General features: G+C 46.4%; 1 protein-coding gene across 2 annotated transcripts in view; it reads right to left on the bottom strand.

Moving 5' to 3' along the window:
- Tbc1d2b (TBC1 domain family member 2B) overlaps positions 1 to 24,561 on the bottom strand; it is a 113,538-nt gene that overhangs the window by 31,562 nt on the left and 57,415 nt on the right. For both annotated transcript variants that reach the window (XM_004660380.2, XM_045160293.1), the window contains exons 4-6: positions 14,842 to 15,005; positions 6,796 to 7,004; positions 4,818 to 5,201 (exon numbers count right to left, since the gene is read on the bottom strand). In XM_004660380.2, coding sequence (XP_004660437.2) covers positions 4,818 to 5,201; positions 6,796 to 7,004; positions 14,842 to 15,005 — 757 coding nt within the window. The remainder of the gene's footprint in view (positions 1 to 4,817; positions 5,202 to 6,795; positions 7,005 to 14,841; positions 15,006 to 24,561) is intronic.

Raw genomic sequence — 24,561 nt, 5'->3', positions numbered from 1 at the left:
ATTATTTCTCCAGACTTGAAACTACCTTGAGGGCATACAGTTTCCCCATAAAATGCAGAAAAAGCTAAAAAATGTTCCAACAGCTTCCCTTTAATCACTCACTTCTGTGGAGTACTGGCTAAGGGGTCACAAATGCTCAGTGCTAGCCACGTGAGAGACTGACCGCACTTTTCCCTCACGAGTCTTCTCAGGGAGCCATTCTTATCATCTGTCTTGCAGGTAAAGAACTGGGCTGGAGAGGCTAACCATCACTAAACGCTGGGCTGGGAAGCAAGCTTCTGGGTCCTGGGCACTTGACCGTCACCTCCATCTTTGCCACACTTCCACTCCTACCTGCACCCAACCCGCACCCGCACCACATCCTGTCAGCCTCAGGAAGGCCAGTACTCAAAATGACAAATGTCCAACCCAGGAGAGGGTCTAGAAATTTCCTTTTCTGGGAGCTGGGTGTGGTGGCGCATTTAATCCCAGCACTCAGGAGGCAGAGGTAGGAGGATCGCCATGAGTTCGAGGCCACCCTGAGACTACATAGTGAATTCCAGGCCAGCCTGAGCTAGAGTGAGACTCTACCTTGGAAAACCAAAATAAGAAAAAAAAATTCCTTTTCTGGCCCAAATCATGGGGTTCTTCTTTCTCCTCCATCTTAAAAACACCGTATTTGGACACAGCAAATAAGCCCATCGCTAAAAGGCAGGCCAGCCCAAGGAGGGTGGGCTGGGAGGGACAATGTACAAGCGCGAGGGGCGGAAGCCGAAGGACGTGAAGTGGGTCAGCAGCAGCTATGTACCCGTTAGCCTGGGACCTGCGCTGCAGTCTCTCCAAACCCTGGCCACCCGCCTCAGGGATGTTTTCTTAAGAATGTGCGTGAGGATCACAATCATCACATCTGCCAGTGAGGACTCCAGGCCCAGAGGCGCACACAGCCTTTAGCCGTCCCCACGCTCCCAGCCTGGCCTTGAGGCTGGAGCTCGGAGCAAACCTCCACCCACGCGGGGCCACAGCCCCTTCCTGGCCGGCACTGATGGCCGCTGAGATGCCGCCTCCACGTGTGTGCTTTCTAAGCTAAACTGGCTTCTAGGAGGGCCCGGGCTGTGGATCATGTGCCCAGCACAAAGGCTGCTGGCACCAGGCAGGATGAACAGCTAAAACCCTGCGGAAGGAGAGCTGCACGCAGGGCAGACGGCAAGTCAGAGGAGGACAATTCTGAGATCGCCAGTGCTCCCAATGCAGAGAGCCCTTACGCCGCAACGCTGAATGAGACACCACAAGCATCCACCTACTTAAAAAATGGGAGACGTGGTCAACACTGAAAAGGCCTACAAGGAAGCATGGGTAAAATAAAGTTGCTCGATAGGGCTGGAGAGACTGTCTACAGGCATTTGCTTGCAAAGCCCGACAGGCTGGATTCGATTTCCCAGTACCCATGGAAAGCCAGATGCACAAAGCGGCATATGCCTCTGGAATTTGTTTGTACTGGCAGGAGGCCCTGGCATACCCACACCCACTCTGTCTCTTTCTCTCTGTCTCTCAAGTAATAAATAAATGAATATTCTTTAAGGTGGTAAAAATCCTATGCCCGGTATTTTGTCCCCATCTCAGAATACTACAAAAACCAGTAACCAAGCATTAGACCACATACACACAAAAACATTCTGAAAGATCACAAATCTTTTTTTTTTTTTTAAATGGTATGTGTGTGCTGCCAGGTGTGGTGGCGCACACCTTTAATCCCAGCCCTTGGGATGCAGAGGTAGGAGGATCGCCATGAGTTCAACGTCACCCTGAGCCTATATAGTGAATTCCAGGTCACCCTTAGCTACAGTGAGACCTTACCTTGGAAAAAAAAAAAAAGGCCAACAAAAAAAATTTATGTGTGTGTGTGTGGATGGCTAGTAACAGCAATAATAAAAAAAGAAGTATGTTTAGAATAAAAAAGTTTCAAGTCTATGTATCTATTGCTTTTATATAAAAAATACATAATACATTTGTTTATGTACGAAAAACACATTCTTTTTTTCCATTTCAATCTTTTTTTAATATATTTAATTTTTTTAAATTTTTATTTGAAAGCAACAGACAGAGAGAAAGACAGATAGAGGGAGAGAGAGAGAATGGGCGCGCCAGGGCTTCCAGCCTCTGCAAACAAACTCCAGACGCGTGCGCCCCCTTGTGCATCTGGCTAACGTGGGACCTGGGGAAGCGAGCCTCGAACCGGGGTCCTTAGGCTTCACAGGCAAGTGCTTAACCGCTAAGCCATCTCTCCAGCCCTCCATTTCAATCTTTTAACCTTTGGGTCAAAGGAGAAACCAATAGCTCCTCTTCAACCAGAGTCAAGAATGGACAATGAGAAAACACGTTAAACTCCCTGTGTGGGGAGCCTGTCCTCTGTTCCTCTCAAGCCTGTTCACTTCTTTCAGGGTCTCTGCAGAAGGAACATGGATTACGTACGGCTGCCTTCTGCACTTAGAAGGACGGATGCCACCTCCACTACTGGCCCCGGGCACAGCAATGTCAGAGAACATGAGGGCCTGACCCAGGCAGGATGCCCGTCCCACCAGGAACGCACCTAACGACCTCCTACACCTTCATGGTGTCCCCACTTAGCTTCATTAAGTGGACTTCCAAGCCACGGCCTTGACAATGTTGAGAAATGTTGGGGGTAAAAGAACCTCATGACTCATTCAAAACCACCCAGCGACACAAGGAAGAGGGGGGACAGTGAGCGGTCTGTCAGGGCGCTGCACGGTCTCTGCAGCCACGTGGCCCACGCTCATACTCGGGCTCCCCTCCCTAAGGAAACACGCACCATGCACTTCTCCACTACCACGCACAGCTCACCATGATCTGGAAAGCCCACGCTACACGACAAAACGTGCCTACAACATCTACATCCGTGTATGACTCACGGGATGCCCGGCAAGGGTCGGCAACACGCAAGGTTGTGGATACAAACACAACCAGCTTCTACGGGCAACAGGAAGACCTCTTCAGAAAAAGGGCAGCCTGGCACGGCGGTTCATACCCATAGTTCCAACATTCAGGAGGCTGAGGCAGAAGGACTGCCTCGAGTTTGAGACCAGCTTAGGCTCAAGTTCAAGGTCATCCTGAGCTACAATGTGAGACTTTGTCTCAAGCATAATATGAATAAGGGCTGGAGAGACAGTTCAGCAGTGAAAGACGCTTACACAGCCTGACGGCCTGGCTTCGATTCCTTAGCATCCACATAAAGTGAGATGCATAAAGTGGCGGAGCTCGTTAGTGGTGGCAAGAGGCCCTGGCATGCCCATATTTTCCCTCCCTTTCTCCTTCCCTTCCTCTACTTGCAAGTAAATAAATATTAGCCAAGTGTGGTGGTGCACAACTTTTCCAAGCACTCGGGAGGCAGAGGTAGAGGGATTGTTGTGAGTTGGAGGCCACCCTGAGAATTCATAGTGAATTACAGGTCAGCCTGGGCTACAGTGAGACCCTACCTCGAAAACCCAAAAAAAGCCTGAGAGATGGCTTAGTGGTTAACATGCTTGGCCTGTGACGCCTAAGAGCCCATGTTTAACTTCCCAGACCCCAAGGAAAGCAGACACACAAGGTGATGCAGGCACAGGGCCGAGCACGTGTCTGGAGTTTGATTGCGGTGGCTGGAGGCTCTGGCAGGCCAATTCTGTCTCTCTCATAAAACAAAAATAATGATAATGGCTGTTTCATAGAGGACGTAAGTATGAAATGATGAAAGAGTGGTTTTGTTGTTTGGGTTTGTCTCAAATAAATCCCGCTGGTCTTGTGCATCCAATGGGTGTCATTACTGAGAGGCTGTCACTCCAGGAGACATCCACCCATCCCAACAATGCCGACACTGTCTCAGTGTTTTTAACTCCAAAGTCCCCAGGCTGCCCATCGTTCCCTCATTCAACTCAGTGGCAGTGAGGGAAAGGAGCTAGAGTTCATAAAGTGGCATTCAGAAATGACCTCAGCGGCGGCCCTGCTCAGCTCTCCAGTTACAACCCAAACTCCCCCCGGGCCACACTGTTTGCAAGGAGGCAGTGGCCAAGTGGAGAGGTTTTGGAACTAGTGGCCACAGAGTTGTTTGGGGCCTAGGGGAGATCAGCTGGGCTCCACCCAACCTCCTCACCCACACAAGACCTCACCAGTAGTGTCAGGAATTGGTGGCAACAGGGTTGTGGTCTTCTCCATGGCCTTGTGACAGTGGCCTGGACCAGCTTCTCTACTGAGCGCCCTTGTCTCCCGCAGCGTGACCATGGACACTCCTGCTCCCTCATCTGCCGCCATCATCCCAGGTTCCCCGCTGCTCAGGGATCAGCCTCCTTCTCCCGGGCTCTCCCAGGAGGGGCTGGAGGGTAGCTCTGTCCTTTCAGGCCTCCCGGGAGCTGGGGTCCACCACCCCACCAGCATTACACAGTGGCTACCGGGGACAATCTCCCTGCCCCAGGCCTGGGCAAGTTGTTTGTGGGCACATTCATATATGTACACAAAGGATCAACTGACAGCCTTCTTATGATTCAAGACATAGTGAAGTCCTAAGTGTGGGGGAAGGGTAAATAGAAAGGGAGATTTTAGCTACCCAAAAGCAAGGGAGGGAAAGATCTGAAACCATTCTAAGTAATAGCAACAGCACTGGATTGTTTCATTTTCCAAGGAAAACACCTAAGAATGCTAATAATTGACTATAAGTCCTATTATATTTGTCACAAATGGCACAGCCGCTCTGCCACCTAGATCATGGGGCCAGTATCTCCCGGGTGTCGCTGAACATTGGCTGAGTTTGGGATCTCGGTCCTGACACCCAGCCCACAGCCTGCACTTACTTTCAGCCTGTCCAGCTCCAGCTGGTCCCTGCTGCCTGGGGTGAGCGGGGGAGAGGTGGGCCCCGAGGTGGGTGAAGACACGCTGCCCTCGCACGCGCTGAGCTTGATGATGACTTCGTCCTTGGCTTGGATGGTCTCCATCAGCATGCCCAGCTGCTCGCTGAGCTCGCCCACCTTGCTCTTCAGCGCCCTCACTTCCTGCTGGAGACTCTCCTTCTCCAGGCTGAAGCGCTCCAGCTGGCTGCTGAGGCCCAGAATCTGACCGTCCTTCTGGTGCAGAAGCTCCAGAGTGTCCCCGGGGACGCCCTGGCCCATCTGATGGCCTGTGAAATACTTATCGTATTGGGAGGACCGGACTGTCTGCTGGAGCAGCCGCACAAGCTCCTGGGAGCCGAGGGGAGGGTGGGGTGAAGGACGAAAGCGGGAGGAAGGAGGGCAGGAAAAGCAGAAATCAAGACAGTGTTACATGGGGTCATTGCTGAGGAAATGCAAAAAGAAACCTTACTGGAAACACTTTTATACTGAACTTCCTCTAGAAAGATCTCAAAAATAGAGAGGAAAAAAAATTTTTTTTCTCACTCCACAAATACTGCTGGAGGAGAACAATAATAGGAAACGGGAAATAATGGATGTGCACGTGTAATTAATGATGATTCCCGGCACACATCCTGTGGTGCCAAAGATTCTGCGAGGCCACGTGTGGCATGGTGGCACACGCCTGTAATCCCAGCCCTGAAGCAGGAGGATCAAGAGAGTTCCAGGCCAGCCTGAGTGAGCTACAGAGTGAAAAAAAATATGGGGGGTGGGTGGGCTGGAGAGATGGCCTAGCAGTTAAGGCGCTTGCCTGCAAAGGCTAAGGACCCAGGTTTGATTCCCCAGGACCCACATTAGCCAGATGCACAAGGGGGCGCACGCATCTGGAGTCCCTTTGCAGTGGCTGGAGGCCCTGGCGTGGCCATTCTCTCTCTCTCTCTGCCTGTACCTGCCTCTTTCTAATAAATAAATTACATTAAGACATTTTTAAAAAGGAGGGGGGCTGGACCATCTGGATCCCCAGCACCCACATAAGATGTCGGGTGTGGAGGTGCACTGGGGAGGGCAGTCAGGGAAACCCTGGGGCTCTCAGGCTAGCTAGTCTAGCTGAATAGATGAGCCCCAGGTTCGGTAAGAGATCCTGCCTCCAAGAGTAACATGGGGCTGAAGAGATGGCTCAGCAGTTAAAGGTGCTTTCCTGCAATGCCTGCTGGCCCAGGATCAATTACCCAATACTCACGTAAAGCCAGATGCACACAATGGCACACGCATCTGGAGTTCATCTATAGTAGCAAGAGGCCCTGGCACACCTACACTTTGTCTTTGCTCATGAATAAATAAACAATTTTAATTTTTTTTTTTTTTTTGAGGTAGGGTCTCACTCTAGCCCAGGCTGACCTGGAGTTCACTATGGAGTCTCAGGGTGGCCTTGAACTCACGGCGATCCTCCTACCTCTGCCTCCCGAGTGCTGGGATTAAAGGCGTGCGCCACCACACCCGGCTAACTTTAATATTTTTTAACAGTACCATGGAAAGCAGTAGAATAAGACACTCAATGTCAACCTCTACTCTCCAAGCATACTTGCAAATACCTGCACACACATCTCCCCTACACATATGCAAAAAACATGAAAGGAAAGGGAAAAAACTGTGCTTTAAGATTCACTGAACTTCTGAGCAATTAGGTAAAATTAGGTCTGATCAGCTCAGAAAGCAACTGCTGCCTCAGAGGATGTGGAAACCCCTTGTTATCAGACATCAGAGAGACCCTGAGCTGACGCCTGTCTCCAGTCAGCCGTGGACAGGAGTGGGTGAGGGTGCAGAGACTGTCCTGCCACCTCCTGCAAGGGACCTTCCCCCTCCTTGCAGATTCAAAGGTCTCGTTCCTCCTTGGTCGCTGGTCTGCGGAGGCGGGACGAGGCTGAGGCTGGAAGGGAGCGGTTACCTTCTGGCTGGCCAGGTCTTTCTTGAGCCGATCCAGCTCCTCCTGCTGGCTCTGCACCTGCAGCTGCATGTCCGAGGCCGGCTTGCCCTCACTTGAAGGGTCACCACTGCTGTGACGGTTTTTGTATGACCCAATGATGTCTCTCAAAGGGCGCCTTCCCTTGTAGGGGTTCCGCCCAAAGTCGAAGGGGAATCCTGAGCCAGCGACTCCTGCACACACACACAAAAACAACAACAAAACACCTGTTGTTTTGTTTTTTGTTTTATTTTCCCTGAGCAAGCCATCCTTGTGGAAATTACAATAAAATAAAACATCCTGAAAGCCACCCTGTGAAGAGCTTGTATTGATTACTAGAGAATATAGGGTGGCCCAGGTGCCTCTCAGCCCTGCTTCACTGTAGAGCGCCAACGGTCTAAAGCCGACCACGATTCCCTGCTGCAGCTCTCTTCAGAAGACGACCCACTGACCCCTTTAAAGAAAGCCAAGACATACTAGGAAACCCTTAGCTTCCTTTTTAATTTTAATATTTATTTATTTGCCAGCAGAGAGAGACAGGAGAGAGATAGAATGAGAATGGGCATGCCAGGGCCTCCAGTCATTGCAAACAAACTGCAGATGCATGTGTCACCTTGTACATCTGGCTGACATGTATACTGGGGAATCGAACCTGGGTCTTTAGGTTTTGCAGGCAAGCACCTTAACCAGTAAGCCATCTCTCCAGTCTGGCTTCCTTTTTTGAAAAAAAAAAAATTATTTACTTAATCATTCGTGAGAGAGAGAGAGAGAACAAGGGAGAGAGATGGGTGCACTAGGGCCTCAGGCTACTGCAAAGGGACTCCAAATGCATGCACCACTTTGTACATCTGGCTTTAAGTGGGTGCTGGGGAATCAAACCCAAATCCTTAGGCTTTGCAGACAAGTGCCTTAATTACGGAGCAATCTCTCTAGCCTATTTCCTTCCTTCCTTCCTTTCTTCCTTCCTTCCTTCCTTCCTTCCTTCCTTCCTTCCTTCCTTCCTTCCTTCCTTCCTTCCTCCCTCCCTCCCTCCCCCCCCCTCCCTTCCTTTCTTTCTTTATTTTTGGTTTTTGGAGGTAGGGTCTCTCTCTAGCCCAGGCTGACCTGGAATTCACTATGTAGTCTCAGGATGGCCTCAAAGTTTCAGCCATCCTCCTACCTCTGCCTCCTGAGTGCTGGGATTAAAGGTGTGAGCCTCAACGCCCAGCCGGTTTCCTATTTTTGATCTTCTATTTTAGGGAGAAAAAACTCAAATTAATTTTAAAGTTGTAAATACATGTTTTGAAGCATGAACTTGCATATTACAGGATTCAAATGCACGTTAAGTGTAAATGGCTTCAAATGAATACCCGAAACACAACAGGACCCGCAGCTGTACTATATAGCTTGAATTTCTTTTTTTTTTTTTTAATTTTTATTAACATTTTCCATGACATAGCTTGAATTTCTATGAAACTAGGAGACAAGGGCACCTGCACTGTCTGGTGCAGCACAGCGATCCCCTGGGGTGAGGGCAGAGACTAGAAGGGGGCTGACGGCAGCGGGCACCTAAGCAGGCGGTAGTTACGTGGCGTGTTTGCTTCAAGGCAGCTCACCTGGATGCGCATTTCTGACCTAAGGACTGTTCTGTGTGCTACACGTCTTTATTGGCGTTTGCTTAAAAGCAGAGAGGCGGTAACTACATGGAAGAACGGTCGACTTCTAGAACCATGCAAGAAACGCCCATGAGCCAAGCAAGTTCCTAGGCCCGAGGCATGGCCGTCCTGCAGACAAGCCTCTCTTAGAGGGTCAGTGCCGGATGAAGCCAGTCCGGCTGTTGTTGGTCAAGAAGTCTCCAGCACACTAAGAGTCTCCCATCCCTGCCAAAGCACTGAGCCTCACGCAGCCTCCCTTCCCAGCCTTGTTCACATTCAACATCCCTCCATGTCCACCAGAAGCCAGCGCGATGCTGTTCGCTTCCAATAACCCAGAAAGCATTGTCAGTTCACAAGCAGCCCTGCCCTGCTACCCCGACTGACCACACCATGTACCGGACAACTAGGCACCCTCATGTCCGCCACGGGGCGCACCCTGTGCCACATGGGCACCGGTCCCACACCATGATCCCAGAACACATGCAAGTTTCTCCCCAGCTAATTGTGGCAGTCCTTCCCCAGGGACCACAGCAATGGTGAGTTAAGTACTTGTTCTTCCGAGAAAGATTTTCCTAACCCTACATTGTCTTCTTGCTGGTCCCTGCTAGTCAAGCTAAGGGCAGATTTCAAAATTACTTACTGTAATTTTATGTTTAAAACATTAATAGTCCCTGAGTAAGTCAATAGAGCTAGATTGTGACTAGCTGTCCAGAGCACGAGGCAGGAGCTGATACGAGGGAGCCAGGTCGGCACGCCTAATATCAACCCCAATGTCCTGAGAAAACACAGGCATGCTGCAGCTCCAGATACGACGCGACAGGAAGAACAGAGCACCTCTCCCACCACCCCTAAGAAACCGCGTTCCTCCCAAACCCTAAAGTCAGCCCTGGGTCTGGGCAGGCCTCTGGCTCTAATTAACAATATATGGAAACTGAAAGACGCAGAGAGATGTGTTAGAAATCCCATGGTGGGGGCTGAAGAGATGGATTAGTGGTTAAGCACTTGTCTGCAACGCCTAAGGACATAGGTTCGATTCTCCAGGTCCCACATAAGCCAGATATACAAGGTACAGCATGCGTCTAGTTTTTCTGCAGTGGCTAGAGGCCCTGGTGTGCCCATTCTCTTTCTTGCTCTCTCCCTCTTTCTCTATCTCAAATTAAAAAATAATAATACTAATTTTTAAAAAATCCAATGGTGGTAAAATCTTTAGCATAATCTGGTTTTCCCTATACATGGGAAGGGAAAGGGAGGAGGAAAGAGGGATCTGTGTAGACAAAAGAGATCTAAGAACATGCTGTGTAGTGCATACATGGGCCTTAACTAGATCCTCACTTGAGCAAACCAACTGTAAGCAAACATTTATTGAACTACTGAGCAACCAGATATTAGGGATTACTGCACCTGCTTCCAGTTATAGCAATAAAGTTGAAGTTATCACTTTTAAAGCAATATTTTTTTACAGTAATCATCTCTTAAAAATTCCCACTGAGGGGCTGGAGAAATGGCTCACTGGGTATATAGGTACTTGCTTGCAAAGTCTACTTGCTAAAGTTCAGTTCCCCAGTACTCATATAAAGCTGATGCACAAAGTAGCATATTTGTCTGGAGTTCCTTTGCAGTGGAAAGGAGCCCTGCCACACCCATACTTGCTCACTCTCTTGCTCTCTCTCTCTCACTCTCTCTCAAATAAATACTTTTTAAAAATATCCACTGAGGACCAGGAATGATGGCATATGCCTTTAATCCCAGTACTTGGGAAGCAGAGGTAGGAGGAGTGCTGTGAGTTCAAGGCCACCCTGTGACTACATAGTGAATTCCAGGTCAGCCTAGGCAAGAGGATACCTTGGAAAAAACCCTACCTCAAAAAAAAAAAAAAAAAACACAAACCACTGAGGGACTGGGAGATACTTCAGTCAAAGGAGCTTGCTTGCAAAGCCTGCCAGCCTGGATTCAATTCCCAGCACTCACATAAAGCCAGATGCAAGGGAGGCACGTGTGTGTGGAGCTTATTTGCACTGGAAGAGACTCTGGGGTGCGTGAGCAACTGTGCCTAATGTGTGTGTGCACAGATGTACACGAGTAACTTTGAAAAAATACCCACTGAAGAGGCAAGGGGACAAAGAATGGCAGTTGGCAGGGAACAAAGTAGGTATAAAAATGCCATGCCCATCATTTTGCATGCTACCTTTATTGTGTGTGCACAGATGTACACGAGTAACTTTGAAAAAATACCCACTGAAGAGGCAAGGGGACAAAGAATGGCAGTTGGCAGGGAACAAAGTAGGTATAAAAATGCCATGCCCATCATTTTGCATGCTACCTTTATTTATTTATTTATTTATCTGCAAGCAGAGAAAGAAGTGAGTACGGGCATACCAGGGGTTCTTGCCACTGCAAATGAGCTCCAGACACATGTGCCATTTTGTGTATCTGGCTTTATGAGTGTACTGGGGAATCAAACCCAGGCCATCAGGCTTTGTAAAGCAGGTGATTTTTAACTGCTGAGCCATCTCTCCAGCCCTGTATGCTAACTTAAAAAAATTATGTTTTGTTCATATCTAAGCTGCTGAGCATATTCCAAAAGTTCTCACCAAAAAAGATTACATATTTCAGATGATGGTTGTGCCAGTTAACTTAACTATTCTACTTTGTTAACATAAATGACAAAATCACTTTGCATCCCATAAATATATGTAACTATAACTGGTTAACTTACAATCAATGTGTTTAAATAAGTGTCTCCTGAAGTGTTTACAACTATAATGGATTGACATTAGACCCGACATTGGCGTTCCATGTGGTGCTGGGGGCAGGAAAAGGTCGGCACTTGGAGGAGATCCAGATGGGCAGAGAAGTGTCCCAAGTTCAATACTGTGAAAGGCACATGAGGGAGCTACAGTTTGCAGCCATGTGTTAAAGCCTCAGTCCCCGGCTTGCTATATCTAGAAATGGTGGAAAACGGGGGCTTGATGGGAGGTCTTCTAGTTACTGAGGGCATTTCTTGAAGGGGACGGTGGCACCCCGGCCCTTTCCTCACTCTTTTGCTTCCTGACCACATGTTCCCACCATGTTGCACCACAGGCCCAAAGCAGTGAGGCCAACTGGTCCTTGTGGTGCTTTGAATGCGAATGTATAAGCCCTATAGCATCAGAGATGTTTGTTTGTTTTTTGAGGTAGGGTCTCACTCTAGCCTGGGCTGACCTGGAATTTATTCTGTAGTCTCAGGGTGGCCTTGAACTCATGGCCATCCTCCTACCTCTGCCTCCCGAGTGCTGGGATTAAAGGCGTGCAACACCCCACCTTGCCTTAGAGATTTTTTTTTTCGGCTTGCCAAGGTAGGGTCTCACTCTAGCCTGGGCTGACCTGGAATTCACTATGTAGTCTCAGGGTGGCCTTGAACTCATGGCGATCCTCTCACCTCTGCCTCCGTGTGCTGGGATTAAAGGTGTGCACCACCACACCTGGCCCTGCCTTAGAGATATTTGAGCTTAAAACTTGAGTCTCGCTGGGGAACAGATGTGTCACTGGGAATCAGATCTTGTAGTCCAGCCCTAAGTGCATAAAGAGCCAGTTTGCGCTCTGACTGTCGGTGATGTTTCTGTACTTGGATCTATGGAAGTGACCCAGTTTCTTCCACCATGATGGTGTTTCCCCTGGATTCTGTAAGCCTCCTATAAATCACTTCCTCCCTTAAGTTGCTTCTGGTCAGATGCTAGTCTAAGCTGTGAAAGAGTAACTGCAACAGAAAATTGGTAATGAGAGTGGGGTGAGTGATGTGATGGATCTGACCACACGGGCCTTGCTCCACTGGAACGTGTGAGCTGAAGGAATGTGGAAGGACTTGGTACTTTGGACTGGAGGAGCCTTGTAGTGCTATAAGCAGAGCTTGATGGACTCTTCTGGTGAGAGGTAGAAAATGCTAAATGCAGAGAGAAGTGTGGACTGTGAAGGCTGGTTTATGAACTCTCAAAGGGGAAAGAGAGAGCTTGGTTGGAACGGGGCTGCTGGCAGAAAGGCCTGTTGTGTTGTTCTGCCCGGGCCCAAAGAATCTAATCAAGGCTGAATTTGAAAGTAAGGGACTGGTGTGCCTGGTGGAAGACATAGAACAGAAAGATACGAAAAAATGTACAGTTTAATCATAGGAAAAATTCAAATAAGGTTAAAGTTACTGGCACAGAGAGCAGCATTAGGTTCCTGAAGCTGCAACTGTCAACTTGATGACCACTAAGGGTGGGCCAACTGCTTTGTACTGGGACAGTGGACAAGATGCCTAAGGGTGAACTCCACCTGTGGAAGAAGCCTCCATGAGTAAGAATACAATTTTTTTTTTTTTTTTTTTTTTTTTTGCGAGGAGGAGGCTTGAAGGAAGACTTCTAAAGCAGCTTGCTGTTCAAGGTCAAGGTTTATCTCCCATAAATATGGCTACTCTGCACACCTGACCTTGACTCTGGAAGCATGAGAAATGCAGAGAAACATGTCATGAAATACATACGTTCCCAGGAGTGTGAAGCAAGGCTGGAATCCCTGTGTGGAGACCTAGTAAGGCCTAGGTGTAAGCTGAACCAGTTCCAGGAGCCATGGCCAAGATTCAACATGGGAAACGGTAGAAATCTGTCTGTTAGTAAGGCTATGTGAGGCCTCTGCGTGGCTGTGGTTTGCAGTGCAGACTCGAAGATGTTTTGGATAGGCCAGGACTGTGGAACGGCTGCTGTGGAAAGCTGCAGGCTTGGGATAAACCCCTCCCTGGGCTACTCTGCCCAGTTGGGATGGGCTTGGAATCCAGAGACTTTTATCACTGGTTATGGATGTCGGCCTTGAACTGCAGATATTTGATATTTGCCTACTGGTTATTCATTTTGCACCAGTCAGTCTCTCCTTATTATACTTTTAAAAATTATTTATTTTGAGAGAAAGAGGCAGAGAGAGAGAGAGAGAGAAAGAATGGGCGTGCCAGGACCTTCAGCAGACTACAGATGCGGATACCCCCTTGGGCGCATGTGTGACATTGCATGTTTGTGTCACTGTGCATCTGGCTACGTGGGACCTGGAGATTCAAACATGAGTTCTTAAACTTGGTAGGCAAGCGCTGTAACCACTAAGCCATCTCTCCAGCCCCTTATTATGCCTTTTAACAATGGAAATGTTTACTGTGTGCCATTATGTGTTAGAAGTAATAACTTACGTTTTGATTTTATAGAGCTCACAGTTATGAGACAGTCTTGAATCTCAGATGAGACTTGGGACTTTTGAGCAATGCTAAAGTTGGTAACAATTATGGGGACCTTTGGATTAAATACAATTTGCACTGTGAGATTATCCTAAGTCTCTAGGGGCATGGGAAGAATGTGGCGATGTGACTGTGGATATATGCCTCCCATAGTCTCAGAGATTTTGAATTAAGACTGAGTCTATAGCAGGCAAAGCCCTACTGGGGAAGAGATAGATCACTGAGAGTGGATCTGGTAGTCCAGCCCTAAGTGTATAAAGACCCAGTTTGAGCTCTGGCTGGTGGTGTCTGCTGGATGTTGGTGGTGTCTCTCTGGATCTGTGGAAATGACCAGCCTCTTCCACCAAGATGATGTTTCCCTTGGATTCTGTCAGCCTGACATGAACCATTTCCTCCCAGGTGTTTGACCCAGTAACGAGAAAGGAACCACAACAGTCATGGATTAAAACCTCTAAAACTGGGGCCGGGCGTGGTGGCGCATGCCTTTAATCCCAGCACTTGGGAGGCAGAGGTAGGAGGATTGCCATGAGTTCAAGGCCACCCTGAGATGACAGAGTTAATTCCAGGTCAGCCTGGACCAGACTGAGACCCTACCTCGAAAAAAAAAAAAACAAACAAACTAGGAATAAAAAACCTCTAAAACTGAACCAAAACCTTTTCTTTTTATAAATTAATTTATCTCAGATAACTGTTACAGTACTGGATAGATGACTAACCCAATCAGTCTTCTGGAATCCATGGTACTATAATTATCTTCTTTTGAGTATGTCTCTAATTTCTATAGTTTTTTTTTGTTGTTTTTGAGATAGGGTGTTGCTACATAGGCCAGGTAGGCCTCAAACTCACTGTGTAGCCAATTTGGCCTCATATTAGCAACTTCTTGCCCCAGCCTCCTAGGTACTAGGATTATAAGCCATAATGCCAGGCTTATTAATAAAGTTTCTTAAATCAGTATTTCCATGAAGCACAACCTAACTTCCAGGTGCTTCAGAAATAGTTTAGACAGTCATTTGTTTTCATTTTCTAAGCCTTTGTGCATTCCACCCCACACAGAGAGAACAAGCTTCTACCACACTTTGTGTTTCCAAGAATTCTGCCACTGAAGTGTCTCCTGCATCACTGATAGTGGACAAAAGGCAGCAGAGAAGAGAGCGCACAGCCATGCTGTACCTTTGCTTCCCTCAGGCATCTGCTTCTTCCTGTCTTCCTGCACCAGGGCCTCATCCAGGTCCTTAGGAGGTGGGTCTAAAAGTTCCCACTCGTCATTGGTGTAAAACACAGTCCTCCGACTATCACTGTGCCCTCTCCCAGGACGGAAAGATGACATTGAATTCCTGTTGAGGAAAAAAAAAATATGTTATTTAACAGGCATTTTGAAACATGAGTGGTGGGAGTATAAATTACCAATTCCTTTTGGGAGGGACATTAAAAATTTCAAGAGCTGCAGTAAGCACTCCTCTAATTGTTCATAACCATATATTAGTGCTACTTTCAGTTTTGGTAGAGAACCTTCTCTTTTCAGATGGCAGTGACCTTGGGATGACCCAGAAGGCACCATAGTGCTGAGAAGAAGTGACAGAGGAGTGCTCAGCACTGCAGTATCTCTATCACACCTTCCAAGGCTCGGGGTCCATTGTGGAAGAGGTGGCAGAAAGAATGTAAGCGCCAAAGAAAGGGTAGGACTCCTTACAAGTTGCTCATCCAGACACAAAATGGCCTGGATATCCATGACCTCACAGTGCCTGACACTACCTACTCAAGACCATCATAAGAGGAGGAAAAGATCATGACATCAAAATAAAAGAAAGACTGATTGAGAAGAGGAGGGGATATGATGGAGAATGGAGTTTCACAGGGGAAAGTGTGGGGGAGGGCATTATGTGGTGGTTTGAATAGAATAGATGGCCCCCAATATATTCAGTTGTTTGTTTATAGTTTGCATCTGCTGGCTACCTGGCTGGAGGCAGTGTCACTGGGTGGACCTTAAATTGTGGTGGTGGGTTTCCAATTTCAATCTAAAGATATGCAAAGTGTGCCTAGCTGGAGTTCCTGAAGTGTGCTGTGGCTTTTGACCTTTAGGCTTGTAATTCTCTCTCTCTGCTTGGGCCTGTGAAGGCAGACCAGCTTCTTCTGCCATTATGGAACTTCCCCTGGATCTGTAAGCTTCAATAAATCCCTTCCTCCATAACTGTGCCTGGTCTGAAAGTTCATCTCAGTTGAACCTGAAGCTGTCTGCTACAATTACCATGGGATATTGTTACAATCATGAAAGTTGTTAATAAAAATAAATAAATAAATAAATAAATAATGAAAAATGTTATTTAAGAACAAGGAAAAGCAAAACAAAACAATTATATGTATATAACAAAGAACTCAAAAAAACAAAACAATAAGATATTAAACAACCCAATCAAAAAATGGGCTATGCAGATGGCATATAAACATCTAAAAAAAAAGTGTTCTACATCCTTAGCCATCAGGGAAATGCAAATTAAAACTACCTTAAGATTCCATCTCTCTCCCATCAGAATGGCTACCATCAAGGAAAAAAATGACAATAAATGTTGGTGAGGATGTGGTAAAAGGGGAATCCTTCTGCACTGATGGTGGGAAAGTAATCTGGTACAGCCATTGTGGAAATCAGTGTGGAGGTTCTTGAGACAGCTAAAAATAGATTTGCCATATCATCCAGCTATAGCACTCCTAGGCATATATCCTAATGACTCTTCACACTACCTTTGCATAACCATGTTTATTGCTGCTCTATTATTCACAATAGCTAGGAAATGGAACCAGCCTAGATGTCCACCCACAGATGAATGGATAATAATGATGTGGTACATCTATACAATGGCGCTCTATTCAGCAGTAAAGAAAAATGAAATTATAAAATTTGCAGGGAAATGGATGGATCTGGAAAGGATTACACTAAGTGAGGTAACCTAGGCCCAGAAAGCCAAACGTCACATGCTCTCTCTGATATGTGTATCTTAGCTACAAATGTATAGACTCGTGTGTGAACTGGAACCAAAAATCAGTAGCAGAGGCCCATAAGCTAGAAAAAGGCTATAAGGGAGGGAGGAGAGGGAAGGTCTTAAGGGGATGGTATTGCATATATATAAGTAGAAGAACAGATTATAGGGAGGAGAAAAGCCTAAGTGAGGTCAGGGGAAGAGATTGTATAAAAGAAAGTTGGGGGGGAGGGTCAATCAAAATTCAAGATATTCTGAATAAGACATATGAAAATCTACTTTTTAAAATAATGGCACATCCAGAAGCCATAGATTGCTATTAGAAAATTTTCAGTGCCTGGGATGGGATACCTCCCCATGAGTCATTGGCCAGGGGGGGTCCCTGTTGCCTCCAAAACATTATAGGCTATTGCCAAGGCCCTTGGTTCCCATAAGAAAGAGATGGTAAGACGCTATTGCTGAAGATGTCACATGCCTGAGAGGCAAAGTCACTGAGAAATCAAAGTGGTACTGAGCAGAAAACCTCGCTGTAGCCCAGCAAACTGAAAGCTGGAAAGAGCTGTACTGTATGCAGTCTTATGGGAGACAGAAGTCATCAGAGGTGAAAACAGGGGACACTGGAAACCTCAAGTTTGGCCAGACAGGCCAAATGTCTGAATGAGTGCAATAGTGGCATGTCTGCTCTGGGGGAAACCAACTGCTCTCTAATTGGACTGGAGGCCTACTCTATGGGAGGGAATATGTGCCTGGTACTGAAAACCTAATCAAAAGCCTATGGCAGGAGAGGCCATGAGCCTTAGGGGTATAAAGTCTGCTCTTGTCTGGATAAATGCGTATATTACTCTCACCAAATTGCCCTGAAATCACTATACTTAATGATCATACTCATAAGCATATATTAATGTTACTCTCACTTCTGGTTAGAGAAGCTTCTCTTTTCAGATGGCGATACCCACTGGGATGGCTCAAAGGGCAACATAGTACTGAGAAGAAGGGATGGAGGAGTGTCCAGCACTGAAACATCTCACATCCTCCAAGGCTCAGGGTCCATTGAGGAAGAGGTGGGGGAAAGAATTTAAGAGCCAAAGGAAGGGTACCACTCCCTACATACAACTGTCCAGATAGAATTTGGCCTCAATATCCAAGACCTCACAGTGCCTAGCAATACCCACATAAGACCCTCATAATATGAGAAAAAGATGATGACATCAAATTAAAAGAGAGACCACTGGACAGAGGAAGGGGATATGAAGGAGAGCAGAGCTATGAAGGAGAAAGTGGGGGAGGGGAGGGAAGGGAGGGAAATACCATGGTTTGTTGTCTGTAAGTATAGAAGTTGTCAATTAAAAAAAAAAATATATATATATATATATAATAAAAAAGAAATGAGATAATAAAGAAAACATGGCCAATGCAAACAAAAAATTAAATAGATAATATTTTTTACAAAAAAAAAAAAAGCAAACTTCAAAAGGATGAAGCTTAGAGTAATTTCATTACATCCAAGAATACAGCTCAAGAATATTTATAGGAGCCGGGCATGGTGGCACATGCCTTTAATCCCAGCACTCGGGAAGCAGAGGTAGGAGGATTGTCATGAGTTCGAGGCCACCTGAGACTCCATAGTGAATTTCAGGTCAGCCTGGGCTACAGTGAGACCCTACCTCAAAAAACAAATAAACAAAAACAGCAAAAACAAACAAACAAAAAGAGTATTTATAAGAAAACAAAAATCTAGCATGCAAAAAGGTAAACTTCATAATTATTAGTTATATAAGAAATAGAAAAAATTTGGACAATGTGGCACATGCCTTTAAATTTTTTTATTTTTATTTATTTGAGAGCAACCAACAGAGAAAGAGGCACAGAGAGACAGAGAGAGAATGGGCGCGCCAGGGCCTCCAGCCACTACAAATGAACTCCAGATGCATGTGCCCCCTTGTGCATCTGGCTAACGTGGGTCCTGGAGAATCGAGCCTCAAACCAGGGTCCTTAGGCTTCACAGGCAAACGTTTAACCACTAAGCCATCTCTCCAGCCCAAGGCACACGCCTTTAATTCCAGTACTTAGGAGGCTGAGCACAGGCTCACTGAGTTGGAGGCCAGCCTTGGCTACAGAATGACATTCAGCTCAGCCTGGGCTGCAGTGAGACGCTGCTTCAAAACAACGACAAAACCATAGGGAGATGGCCAGTGGTCAGAGGCACTTGCATAGCCTGCTAGTTGGGTCCAATTCCTCAGCTCCATCTAGAGCTAGATGCAGCAAGTTGCACATGTGTCTAGAGTTCATTTTCAGCAGCAAGACATGCTGGTGTGCCCACTGTCTCTCTTTCTCTCTCGGCTCACAAATACACAAACTACCTAAATTTTTAAAAAAGAAATACAGATACACTAATGAGGAGAATAATCAATTAATAGGAATGGTAAGGTCTCTCAGGTTTAAAGCCGTAAGGAAGTCTAAACATATCTCAGACCTGGATTGTATTTTTAACATAGTTATATCAGAGCCAGGCATGGTGGTGCACACCTTTAACTCCAGCACTCAGGAGGCAGAGGTAGGAGGATCGCCCTGAGACTACATAGTGAATTCCAGGTCAGCCTGGGCTAGAGTGAGACTCAACTTAAAAAAACCAAACAAACAGGAAAAAAAAAAAAATCAGGCTGGGGAGATGGCTTAGCAGTTAAAGTGCTTGCCTGTGAACCCTAAAGACCCAGGTTTGATTCCCCAGGACCCATGTAAGCCAGATGCACAAAGTGGTGCACGGGTCTGGAGTTTATGTGCTGTGGCTGGAGGCCCTGGCATACTCATTCTCTCTCCCTCTTTCGCTCTCAAATGAATAAATCAGTAAAATATTTAAAAATATTTAAATCAATTTTCTAGAGATAAAACCACAAGGTCTGTGATGATCAATATGCTAGACAAGAATAACAGCAGTCTAGGAAAGAGAGAGACAGAGAGAGAAAGAGAGAGAAAGAAAGAAGGGAGGGAGGGAAGGAGAGAGGGAAGGAAGTGAAGGAAGGAGGGAAGGGAAGGGAAGGGAAGGGAAGGGAAGGGAAGGGAAGGGAAGGGAAGGGAAGGGAAGGGAAGGGAAGGGAAGGGAAGGGAAGGGAAGGGAAGGGAAGGGAAGGGAAGGGAAGGAAGTTAGGAAGCAAGCAAGCAAAGTTTGACTATATATTTAACAACTCTCCAAAATGAAACAGAGAGAAAGACAGATGGATGGACTGCTCAGAAAGCCACAGGACACCACGCAGTCCATACACACGTAATGGGAGCTTCCAAAGGAGATGAGAGGAGAAAACAGAAAAAGATGATGATAACACACTGACCAAAACATTTTCAAATTTGATGAATATAAATTCATAGATGCGATATTTTTTTAACAAACTTCAATCAAAAGAGTCAAGAAGAAAACTGTACAAAAGCACATCCTGGTTAAAATGCCTAAAATCAGTAACTGAAAATTTAACAATATGAACCAAGTTTAAACTATCAAGAGGTAGAAGGTACATGTTTATTATAAAGAAACACCTTAAAATGAATTCAACTTTCAATTTCAAAAAGCATCATTTGACACCAGGTATGGTGGTACACACCTTTAATCCCAGCACTTGCGAGGCAGAGGTGGGAGGATCATCATGAGTTCGAGGCCACCCTGAGACTACATAGTGAACTCCAGGTTCCAGGTCAGCCTGGGCTAGAGTGTGACCTTACCTCAAAACAAAACAAAACAAAAAAAAAACAAACAAAAAAAAAACCACAAAGCAAACAAACAAACAAAAGCACTTGAAGGCCTGGCATAATGGCACTTGCCTTTAATCCCAACACCCAGGAGGCAAAGGCAGTAGAGTCTTGGTGAGTTCAAGACCAGCATGGGACTACAGAGTGAGTGCCAGGTGAGCCTTGGCTAGAATGAGATCCTACCTCGGAAAAAAGCAACAACAAAAAAATCATTTGAGGGCTGAAGACATGGCTTAGTGGTTAAGGTGCTTGCCTGTGAAGCCTAAGGAGCCAGGTTCAATTCCCCACAACCCACGTAGGCCAGACACACAAGGTGGCACATGTGTCTGGAATTCATTTGCAGTGGCTAGAGGCCCTGGTGTGCCCATTCCCAATCTCTCACAAATAATAAAAAGATAAAAATCATTTGAGGGCTGGAGAGATGGCAGAGCAGTTAAGCACTTGCCTGTGAAGCCTAAGGACCCCGGTTCAAGGCTCGATTCCCCAGGACCCACACTAGCCAGATGCACAAGGGGGCACACGTGTCTGGAGTTCCTTTGCAGTGGCTGAAGGCCCTGGCATGCCCATTCTCCCTCTCTCTCTTTCTCTCTCTCTCTCTGCCTCTTTCTCTCTCTGTCATTCTCAAATAAATAAATAATTATAAATAAATAATTGAATAATAAAAAATATTTTTAAAAAATCATTTGAGTTGTTAGTGAATGAAGAACTGAAATGATCACATGTTCACATGAATTATCTTGTTTACCCCAGAGTACTAGAACATGGAGCTAGTACCCTCACTTTGAGACCAGAAACATGTAGGGATGCTATTTGTGGCCTAAACCCTAACACAGCTAGCTAATGGTAGGATAGGGCCAAACCCAGTCTTTCCAACTCCAAAGCCCCCTTTGTCACATTTTTTGTTGTTGTTTTTGTTTTTCGAGGTAGGGTCTCACTCTGGTTGAGGCTGACCTGGAATTCAGTATGTCATCTCACGGTGGCCTTGAACTCATGGCAATCCTCCTACCTCTGCCTCCCGAGCGCTGAGATTAAAGGTGTGCGCCCCCACGCCCGGCTCACATTTTGTTAATATTGTAAGGGACAACTCGCCAGGTGTGAAAAAAGGCACAGGCAAATAAGAACTCTTCAGGACAAGACAAGGCAGGCTCTGCTCCCCAGGCGGGCCTGTGCAGGGAAACTGGCCCTGCTCTGTTGCACCGACCTTCTGATTGGGCCTAGAAGTTCTGAGTTACGGCTAAGTTAAGGAGAAGCCCACTTGGGTAAGGGCGTTGCAAAAATCCTGCAGCCAAGACATGCTCAGCGCTGAAAGGTTCAATACTTTCTCCCTAAGAGGAGGAACAAAGAGGCGCAGTGTGCATCCTGGCCACTTTCAGTCAGCAGTACAGAGGTTCTGGCCAGTGAACTTACACAAGAGAAAGAAAATGCCTAAGGACTGGGAGGTGAAACATAAAACTATTTGCAAATGACATGACCACATACTTAGAAAATCCTGAAGAAGCTACAAAAAAAGCTACCCGAAGTAAATTTAGTAAAATTATAGATGATAAAAGTTATGGTCAACTGAGCTTCAACAAGGTTATTAAGAGATTCAAATGGAAGAGTGACTTCTTAATGTGGTAGTGCAAACTTGTTAGGTAGATTAGGAAAAGAAAAATGAACTGTAACCCCTTACCTCACACCATACATGAAAATTAACTCAAAATATTTCAGAGATGCAGGGTGTGCTTGGGAGGCTGAGGCAGGAGAATCACAGGTGGAGGCCAGCCTGGGCTGCACAGCAAGATGCATCTCAGAAAACAACAACAATAAGAAGAAGAAAACACAGATCTGTATATGGACGAACTAAAATTACATAACTTCTAGGAGAAAGTATTTGTAACATTAGGCTACGCTAATTTTCTAATGAGAACTCAAAAAGATAATCTAGAAAATAAAATAATAAAATGGGGGCTGGAGGGATAGCTTAGCAGTTAAGGCACTTGCCTGCAAAGATTAAGGACCCTGGTTCAATTCCACAGTACCTACGTAAGCTAGATGCACAAGGTGGCACATGCATCTCAAGTTCGTTTGTAGTAGCTAGAGGCCCTGGCGTGCCCATTCTCTCTCTGTATGCCTCATTCTCTCTCGAATAAATAAAGGTAAATAAGTATTAAAATCAGGCCAGGCATGGTGGTACATGCCTTTAGTCCTAGCACTCAGGAGGCAAAGGTAGGAGAATCGCCATGAGTTCGAGGCCACCCTGAGACTACACTGTGAAACCCAGGTCAACCTGGGCAAGAGTGAGACCTCAAAAAAAAAAAAAAAAAGAAAGAAAAAAAAGAAGTTAACTTTATTAAAATTTTTTTCTTTTTTGAAAAATATCTGCAAAATACAGAGCCAATAAAAGGTTTACATCCCAAAGATTTAACAACTCTTAAAGCTCAATAAAATGGGCTGGAGGTGGTTAAGGCGTTGGCCTACATAGCCAAAGGATCCAGCTTCGATTCCCCAGGACCACATTAGTCAGATGCACAAGGGGGTGCACACATCTGGAGTTCATTTGCAGTGGCTAGAGGCCCTGGCATGCCCATTCTCTCTCTCTCTCCCTCCCTCTCTGTCAAATAAACAAAAATATTTTTTTTTAAAAAAAAAGCTCAAAAGAATGTATGAGTAACTCTGATTTCCAGATGAGCAAGAGGCTGGGCTGGGGAGATAGCTCAGCAGGTGTGAGTGCTTACCACTCAAGTATGAGAGTCTGAGAGAATCTGATGCCCAGCACTCAGAAGAAGCTGGGCACTGTCAAATGTGCCAGTAACCCCAGTCTTATGGGCATGAGGGACGGAGACTGCATAGTTACTAGGGTTCAATGGGCAGCTCCAGGTTCCATGAACAACTCCATCTCAAAGAAACACGCAGGAGAGCGATAAGGGAGGGCACCCAACATTCTCCTCTGGCCACTGCATGTGTGTAACATGGGCACATACCTGCATGTACTGTCTAATACACATACTACATACAAAAAGGAAAACTGAGCTGGCCATGGTGGCACACGCCTTTAATCCCAGCACTCGGGAGGCAGAGGTAGGAGGATCGCCAAGAGTTCGAGGCCACCCTGAAACTCTATAGTGAATTCCAGGTTGGCTGAGCCAGAGTGAGACCCTACCTCGAAAAACCAAAAAAGAAAAAAAAGGAAAACTGCTGGGCATGGTGGTGCACGCCTTTAATCCCAGCACTCGTGAAGCAGAGGTAGGAAAATCGCTGTGAGTTTGAGGCCACCCTGAGACTACACAGTGAATTCCAGGTCAGCCTGGGCTAGAGCGAGACCCTACCTCGGAAAACCAAAAAAAAAAAAAAAAAAAAAAAAGTAAAGCTACATTAAAGTTAGCAAGAGGTGAGAGAAGTCAATTCAAAAAGAATACAGACAGTTCCTGACTCAGCAGACTTAAGGTCTTTCAGCTTTGTAACAGCGCCAAAGCAACAGACCTCGGGCAGAAACGCGATGGTGACGGCTAATACTGTCAACGTGACAGGATCTAGACTCACTTAGGGGACAAACAGCTGGACCTGTCTGAGAGGGAGTGTCTAGATTAGGCTAATCAGGGCAGGAAGCTCCACCGTAACTGCAGGTGGTACCATTCTGTGGGCCAGAGTCCCTGTTTGCATAAAAACGGAGAAAATGGGGCTGGGGAGATGGCTGATGGCCCAGAGGGAATAAAGCATAAGGACTGGAGTTCTGATCCCAGGACATAGGGGCCATCTTTAATCACCGCACCTGGAAGCAGAGACCAGGTACCCGGGGGCAGGCGGCCAGGCTAGCAGAGCTGCCCAGTGAGCAAGGTTGAGGTTTAAGTGAGAGACCCTACCTCAGTGAATAAAGGGGAGGGCAACCAAGGAAGACACGTGACATCAACCTCTGGCCTACACGGATGTGTACTCACACGCGTGTGCACACACACACGCACACACTACTAGTGAGCTGAGGGCCAACATTCATTGTTCTGCGCCTGCCACCAAGCCTTCCTTGCTGTGATGGATTGCATCCTCCCAGAGCTAGAAGCCAAAATAAACTTTTCCTTCCTTAAATTGTTTTTTTTGGGGGGGGGCAGTCAGGCATCTGGTCACAGAAATGAAAAAAGCAACTCATACATATACTTTGAATGTTAATCTTTTCCTGGCTTAGTGATTGCAGGAAAATACTCTC

The sequence above is a fragment of the Jaculus jaculus genome, chromosome 10, assembly GCF_020740685.1.
Source record: "Jaculus jaculus isolate mJacJac1 chromosome 10, mJacJac1.mat.Y.cur, whole genome shotgun sequence".
In the NCBI taxonomy this organism is placed as follows: domain Eukaryota; kingdom Metazoa; phylum Chordata; class Mammalia; order Rodentia; family Dipodidae; genus Jaculus; species Jaculus jaculus.
This window is presented reverse-complemented; position numbering and strand designations above follow the sequence as displayed.